Genomic DNA, 8,637 nt, shown 5'->3' with positions numbered 1-8,637 from the left:
GTGTGGAGGTAATAAAGGCTTCTCAGGTACACGCTGCCTTTGGTCTTTTGATATATCCAACCATAAGCATATGAGAAGAAATGCGATGTTTAGGCTAAATGATAAAGTTCTGCTTTAGTGTATAATACAAAACACACACACACAAGTCTTAAAAACATGCATAAGATGTTTGTATCATGCAACTGTTTAGTTTATCTAAATTGTTGCATAATGCAGTCTATATGATTTTATTTAAACCTGCTTCAGAGCAATGTCCCTCACTACACATGACCAACATCGAGGCAATGCATCTATGACCACTGTTTTCTTTATTTATTTTCATGTCTCATTATTTTGGCTCTTGTGCAACTGCTACATAATTATTCACATTCAAAATAAGTGTCACCCAGGAGACAGCTAAAAGTTAAAAAAGGAAACAAAAATAAATATGAATGAAAAAAAGAAAGAAAAAAATGAATACTGCCAAATACAATTAATGGTCCATGTTCTGATTGTGACACAGAAACACTGATTCTGATACTCCACTGTAGCTCAAACCATACATGTTGCATTGTGCATAACATGACGAAAAAGCACTCGTAAATCGCCGAGAGCAGGAACGTTGTTAAACAATGTCATGATAGAGTTTACTGGAGGAAAAACACGTGCACAGTTAAGTGATCAATAGTGTTTTTCAAATTTCAGTCTAGCTAAAGAAATAAAACATTTCATGTCACAACAGCAATGCCCATAACAGATCAATTTATTCATAACAATCACAATTTTTAAATTAGCAAATCAAAAAGATAAATAAGAAGTAATCAATATGAAGCATGTTTTACTTCTCAATCATAGGAATACAGAACATCCAAGGTATAAGTTAATAAAGTCAAGCTATTGTATAAATACATCACCAGCATGCACAATATTGAATCATTGATAGTATCATCATTATCTTACACTGACAAAACAGTATAGTTGGCAAGTGCAAAAATAAATTAAACACAGAAGTAAACCACAAACTTTGAAGCTGCAATATTTTTCTTATTTTCTTCTTTTTTTTTTTTTTAAAGTCTCTGCCTCATATCACGTGAACTTTTAAAATAGTCTTTGGTTCCAGTAACACCAGAATACGATGGTCATGATATTTTGTTTTTAATACTTTATATTTGATTATTTTTGCGATCAAACCATGAGACTAATCTGATAAATATACCTTTTGTTTTTTACTGCAGCTACTGAACTCACAAATTTTGCCTTAATCTGTTCATTTGTTCATCTTTTTTGAGACTAATACTGGAACCATTAAGGCTATTTTGCAGACATAAAATTCAAGTGTTTTTTTTGTTTGTTTGTTTGTTTTTTAGCTCGCCCTCTTTTTCTAATGCTTTTCTACTACCCAGAAACATAAATTAGCAGCATCTCTTTATCTCTTTGAACTACATCAGTCCATATGCCAGTGCGTGGCTGCAATTCCAAACCATCAACCACCTCTTCCTGGCTGATTGACTGACATTTTCAGTGGTTTGGCAACGTCATAGAGAACTGAGACAAAGGAGGCTCGTTCAGCTATTATAGATTTCTGTTTATCCTCAAACTAAGACTTCAGCCCCCACCCCTTTTTAACTGCCCTCAATATTTTTTTTCTTTTTGAATTCATGGAAAAATAAAGAACTGCCGCTGCAGAGGAAACCATGGCGAAAGCTGCTTGCCAAAGTCCACCAGCTGTATTTCTTAAATCATTTTTCTGCACAGAGAAAGATCTACCACTTAGTTGTTGCCCTCGCCGCCCTCGTCGTCCTGCTGATCGCTCGTCCACAGTGTCAAGTTGTCTCGCAGCAGCTGCATGATGAGCGTGGAGTCTTTGTAGGAGTCCTCGTTGAGGGTGTCAAGCTCGGCGATGGCGTCATCAAATGCTGTCTTGGCCAGGTGACATGCCTGCTCTGGTGCGTTCTGGATCTCATAGTAGAAAACCGAGTAGTTGAGTGCCAGGCCCAGGCGGATGGGGTGTGTGGGCTGCATGTGTTCCTTGCTGATCTCATGGGCCTCGTTGTATGCTTTTTCGGAAGACTCCACCACTGTGGATCGCTTCTCGCCTGTGGCCACCTCTGCCAGGTAGCGGTAGTAGTCGCCCTTCATCTTCAGGTAGAACACCTTGCTTTCATGCTGTGCATCGCTGCAGTTCTTGATCAGATAGTTGTCGAGCAGACCGAGCACATCTTGGCACACAGCCTCCAGCTCCTTCTCAATCTTCTCGCGGTAGGCTCGCACCATCTCAATCTTCTTTTCATTGCCATCAGCTGAGGTCTTCTGCTCAATGCTAGAGATCACCCTCCAGGAGGAGCGGCGAGCACCTACCACATTCTTGTAGGCCACAGAAAGGAGGTTTCTCTCTTCATTAGACAAGGCCTCGTTCAGCTCTGTTACCTACAAACACAAAAAAATATCATGAAAGGTGAATAAAATAATCTGGGAAATGCAAATTCTGCTACTTCTTCTTGTTCAATCCCTGCTACAGCATACATGATAAAGCCTGTGTTGTCCCTCACGTCTTCATTTTCTGCATGTATTTAATTCCATGTTGCTCTGGTGGAATTGATACTGTGAGTGTGAGGAAAGCAGCTTTGCAAACGCTAAGCTTATTTCACAGAACAACCAAAATCTGGGGGTTGTTTTTTTTTAATCTTCAGTAAACACTTTATCCTGGTCAGGGTTGCAGCGAATCTGGAGCCTGTCCCAGGACCACATGTTGTCCCATAATAAAATTTAGCACTGAAATTAAGTTTTAAATGAATTAATGACAGTTATGAGAGTCACAGGAAGTGTGAATTTAAAGGCTTGACCTGCACCATAAATAAAGATTATGGTCCTGTTTCTGCTTGGATGGTAGGATTCATTTTTGATCTTTGGCACTGGATGTTGATGCAGAACAGAACTACAGAACATTCTACAGAACACTCAGACTCAGACTACATTCTACTACAGAACATTCTACAGAACACTCAGACATATACCTTCTAGGTTCTTCAAGTCAAACAAAAAGCAAAAACTACAAAAGTTTAATAATGACTTAGCATGACTTAGCATGCCACAAGTATGCATGTTTTGCAAAAATAACTAAATAAATTAAGAATTAACCCAAATCCATCAGGTCGGATACGGAATGAAACTGGACTTAAAGTTCTCCACTGTTTCCTGTAGATTTACAGCCTACCACCACTTCCTGGCCTCTACAATTATACAGAACTTTATGAGGCCTGATTTTAGGTGTTCTCTCACTTGTGCCAAACTGACAACCAGTGACAAGCCCAAAGACACATTTTGACAGCATGGAAATGAAATACGCTCACGTCTAATGGCACATATATGCTTCCATCCAATACAAAAGTCACTCTTCAAGCCGGACAGTCCACCCACATCCACTGCGTTGGGAGTCTCCTCCTCAAACAACCTAATCACAGTGCAGTGTTGAGTTATAATCAAGGCTGTATAACTGTATTTGCCATAGATAGTAGCATCATTCCTTTTAAATCAAGCTTCTTTTCAATATCAAAACTATACCAAACTACACTGTTTCCTGTTTCATATTCAAACTATGGATGAAACCAAAAAAATGACATGATATAAGCTCAGATAGTCAGACAATTAAATAAGTTAGGCTCATAAGGCTCATTGGGTAGTAACTGTGAGCTGTAGACTCTTTTCTCTTTTTCGTTTGTGTTTAGGGACTTAACATGTTATTTAACAGCTAACTACTATTTCTTTATACTACTGTTTTTAATATTAGGTGAATTAGGTTACCCATTCAGATTAAATTGCAATAGGGAATAAGCTAGAAACAAGTTATACAAAACGTCTGCTTAATTTGAGCACAAAATAAAAATGTTTAAATAAATGTCCTCTATCTGCAATCCTTAGTCTTGCTCAGATGATAGCAAAAATGACAATGGACAAAATGTACACTATCACATATCACTCCTTGTTGTTTGCTTACAAGGGGATCCTTGTTAGTCCTCCCTACAGTTCTTGAAGACTATAAAACCTTGAGGTTTCCTTCTATCTTTTTGAACAATATTGAGCCCTTTTTACTTAATAAAATATATTAATAATGGTATATTTCTTTTACTGAAAGTCAGTAATGATCAGAATGCAATTTAAGACCATGCTTTTGCTGTGACAAATGATATTTAATGAAATCTTCTAAGACTGAATTCAAACCAATGTTACTTAACTTGAAATAACATATATATACACTATATTGCCAAAAGTATTCGTTCACCTGCCTTGACTCGCTTGAACTTAAGTGACATCCCATTCCTAATCCATAGGGTTCAATATGACGTCGGTCCACCCTTTGCAGCTATAACAGCTTCAACTCTTCTGGGAAGGCTGTCCACAAGGTTTAGGAGTGTGTTTATGGGAATTTTTGACCATTCTTCCAGAAGCGCATTTGTGAGGTCACACACTGATGTTGGACGAGAAGGTCTGGCTCTCAGTCTCCGCTCTAATTCATCCCAAAGGTGTTCTATCGGGTTGAGGTCAGGACTCTGTGCAGGCCAGTCAAGTTCCTCCACACCAGACTCTGTCATCCATGTCTTTATGGACCTTGCTTTGTGCACTGGTGCACAGTCATGTTGGAAGAGGAAGGGGCCAGCTCCAAACTGTTCCCACAAAGTTGGGAGCATGGAATTGTCCAAAATGTCTTGGTATGCTGAAGCATTCAGAGTTCCTTTCACTGGAACTAAGGGGCCAAGCCCAGCTCCTGAAAAACAACCCCACACCATAATCCCCCCTCCACCAAACTTTACACTTGGCACAATGCAGTCAGACAAGTACCGTTCTCCTGGCAACCGCCAAACCCAGACTCGTCCATCAGATTGCCAGATGGAGAGGCGCGATTCGTCACTCCAGAGAACGCGTCTCCACTGCTCTAGAGTCCAGTGGCGGCGTGCTTTACACCACTGCATCCGACGCTTTGCATTGCACTTGGTGATGTATGGCTTGGATGCAGCTGCTCGGCCACGGAAACCCATTCCATGAAGCTCTCTGCGCACTGTTCTTGAGCTAATCTGAAGGCCACAAGAAGTTTGGAGGTCTGTAGCGATTGACTCTGCAGAAAGTTGGCGATCTCTTCGCACTATGCGCCTCAGCATCCGCTGACCCCGCCCCGTCAGTTTACGTGGCCTACCACTTCGTGGCTGAGTTGCTGTCGTTCCCAAACACTTCCACGTTCTTATAATACAGCTGACAGTTGACTGTGGAATATTTAGGAGCGAGGAAATTTCACGACTGGATTTGTTGCACAGGTGGCATCCTATCACAGTTCCACGCTGGAATTCACTGAGCTCCTGAGAGCGACCCATTCTTTCACAAATGTTTGTAAAAACAGTCTGCATGCCTAGGTGCTTGATTTTATACACCTGTGGCCATGGAAGTGATTGGAACACCTGATTCTGATTATTTGGATGGGTGAGCGAATACTTTTGGCAATATAGTGTATATATATATATATATATATATATATATATATATATATATATATATATATATAAAATGAAGAATGAAGTATATATATTTATATACATTTGTATAAAGGATGCCCAAAAAATTACTATTTAAATATGAGGCAGGTAGCACCGAGCCATAAATCTGTGGTTGCATAACAGTTATAATCACACTGGGCTCCCTGGATGTGACTGCACAGGCGTAGAGATGAGCAAGAGCTAATGCAGTTTCCAGTTTCCATGGCAATCATCTACTTTAGGTACATCTGAGAATCTCTATCTGCTGCTTTGTGAATCTGCAGCAAACTACTACTGACATTGAGGAGCTAAATTGATGAGTGTGTGTGAGTGTGTGAGTGAGACAGACAGGCAGACAGACAGACAGGCAGACAGACAGACAGACAGACAGACAGAATGTTCTGATGAAAAGTCCTGCACAGCTGCACTGTAAGTTAAGATGACTAGTACATGCTGGGTCACCTGTCACACTGGCCTTTTCCCTGACCTTTCTCTAAACCCTCTCAGGAGCACTGTATTCTATTTCCACTACTGATTTTAAATTGCAATGCCACACACAAACATTGTTAATTCTATAAGATTGTTACTTGGTCTGCATCTCAGTTTGCCTCTGCAAAACTCAATTTGAGATACTGTTAATAAACCAGGCCATAAAACCAACAGAGATGTGCATGGTGCTTCTGTGGCTCCTCTGCCTCATGTCATGTTTTAATCCATATGCATGAGACTCCAATCATTTCCGTGAAACTAGGATCAGTACATTGTCAGTACATGAATCAGTATTTGAATTCGGTGGCATTAAAATATGCAGGATACAGTGAGCAGGGAATAGAAAAGAGATGTATTGGGAGAAGACATGTATTGGGACAAGAATCAGAGATGCAGTGTTTTAGAAAGCATTAAGCATAAAAGCTTCTTCACCCAATGCATTTTCAGGTCTATAATTGTTGTGGTTGTCTCTTGGGCTATAAGTACTGTGTTAATGCACATACAGTAGTCAATTGTGGGTTCTTGTTTGGCTAAAAGAGCTTTTATCCTTGGATCTGACGCCATTTTACAATTAAGCAGTTTTTAGACATCCCTCAATATGCACCCAAGGAATAATAGATGTTTGTGATGCACAGTGAGCTATCTTTATTCGTACTGATGTTAAGATGAATTTATTTACCAATGTTCCAGATCATCAGACAATACTGGAGTCATATGTAGTGTTGATTAATTAAAAAAATATATTATTGGAAAATTTTTCCCTCCAAATTATAAAAAACTGTTGGTCCTATCCAATGTGCATTGATCTGTGTCTGATTATGTAAGAACACCATTAATGGAGAGTGTGTATTGACTGGCCTGCTCTTTTACATACTACTGTCTACAAGTACTGATAATGTGCCTGGAGATCATTCCTTGAGTAAACTGATAAATTCCCTGATATGCAGACAGAGCTTAATGAGAGAAATGTCAATCCAAATGTCACAACCCATGACCAAACCTACCCTCTACCCTATTCAGAGCACTGCAACTGTACCTGAGGCCTGTCGCTAATATATAATTTTTATTAATATAAATGCTGAGCATTACAGGGTGTAAACTGACATCTGAATCATTTTAAGAGCCGACCTAGCATCAGAAAACACGTTTTTAATAGAAGCAAGTGGCAGCACCAGCAAAGAAATAAATTATTCAGATTAGTCAGATAGTGGAATAATTATGTCCAGCACTATTACTACTGTGAATCTGAAATTACTAAGAACAATTAGTCAATCAATCAATCAATCAATCAATCAATCAGTCAGTCAGTTAATCAATAAACTTACTGCACAAGCATGTCTTGCAAGGTTCATAGAAATTCAGTCTTTTATATAAGTTAGTGCTTATTGGTGTATTTTACAGTAGTGGATGCAGTTTAAATGTAAACATAATACACAGTTTCCAGATAAATTGTTTATGTAATCAGAGTGCTTCTGAGGTTGTAGGAGGTTAAACTACTACCCTACAAATGTGTAGCGCACACATTTAATTCAGCCGTAAAGTGTTGCTGAAGCCAGTTCAACTTGTACATGTTTATCTTAGCAGCATTTGATTAAAAAGCACAAGAGGGCTGTCATCTTAAAACCAAGCTACACACCCTTTGTACCAATTCCTCTTTAAGTACGTTATGGCTTCTTGTAGTTTTTAACATTTTTCCTCTTTAATAGTTAATAATAGTGTATCAAGCTTCAGGCTCCCTGGTTCAATCCTGGCTGCCTTCTATCTCCTGAAAACATGCTAATAGGTGGATATGTTAAGAAAATGCCTCTAGGTGTGAATGTGTGTGTTCATTTGTGTGTGTACAATGCCTTGCAATGTGCATTCTCCATGTATCCATGTTGTATTCCTGTCTCACACCCTGTATTGCAGATCCACCCTATGCCTGACCAGATAAAACAGGTTACTGAAAGTAAGTGAGTGAGTGAGTGAAAGGGTGAGTGACACAGTGAGTGAGTGAGGGGGCAAGTGAGGGGGCAAGTAAGTGAGTGAGTGAGTGAGGGGGTGAGTGAGTGAGTGAGTGAGAGGGTGAGTGAGTGAGTGAGAGAGTGAGTGAGTGAGAGGGTGAGTGAGAGGGTGAGTGAGTGAGTGAGTGAGTGGGTGAGTGAGTGAGTGAGTGAGTGAGTGAGTGAGTGAGTGAGTGAAAGGGTGAGTGACACAGTGAGTGAGTGAGGGGGCAAGTGAGGGGGCAAGTGAGTGAGTGAGTGAGGGGGTGAGTGAGTGAGTGAGGGGGCAAGTGAGTGAGTGAGTGGGTGAGTGAGTGAGTGAGTGAGTGAGTGAGGGGGTGAGTGAGTGAGTGAGTGAGGGGGCGAGTGAGTGAGTGAGTAAGTGAGTGAGTGAGTGAGAGGGTGAGTGAGTGAGGGGGCAAGTGAGGGGCGAGAGAGTGAGGGGTGAGTGAGTGAGTGAGTGAGTGAGAGGGTGAGTGAGTAAGTGAGTGAGGGGGTGAGTGAGTGAGGGGGCAAGTGAGGGGTGAGTGAGTGAGGGGGTGAGTGAATGAGTGAGTGTGTGTGTGAATGAGTGAGTGAGTGAGAAGGTGAGTGAGTGAGAGGGTGAGTGAGTGAGTGAGAGGGTGAGTGAGTGAGAGGGTGAGTGAGTGAGAGGGTGAGTGAGT

The 8,637-nt window shown here is 40.5% G+C and overlaps 1 protein-coding gene across 1 annotated transcript in view; it reads right to left on the bottom strand.

Moving 5' to 3' along the window:
* Positions 1-289: 289 nt before the first annotated feature.
* ywhag2 (3-monooxygenase/tryptophan 5-monooxygenase activation protein, gamma polypeptide 2) overlaps positions 290-8,637 on the bottom strand; it is a 16,955-nt gene continuing 8,607 nt past the window's right edge. The window contains exon 2 of the mRNA XM_058414491.1: positions 290-2,406. Within this exon, the coding sequence (XP_058270474.1) occupies positions 1,750-2,406 (657 nt within the window). The 3' untranslated portion in view covers positions 290-1,749. The remainder of the gene's footprint in view (positions 2,407-8,637) is intronic.

This window comes from Hemibagrus wyckioides, linkage group LG17, assembly GCF_019097595.1.
Source record: "Hemibagrus wyckioides isolate EC202008001 linkage group LG17, SWU_Hwy_1.0, whole genome shotgun sequence".
Classification (NCBI taxonomy): Eukaryota; Metazoa; Chordata; class Actinopteri; order Siluriformes; family Bagridae; genus Hemibagrus; species Hemibagrus wyckioides.
Note: the sequence above shows the minus strand (reverse complement) of the source record. Positions and strands in the feature narration are given on the sequence as shown.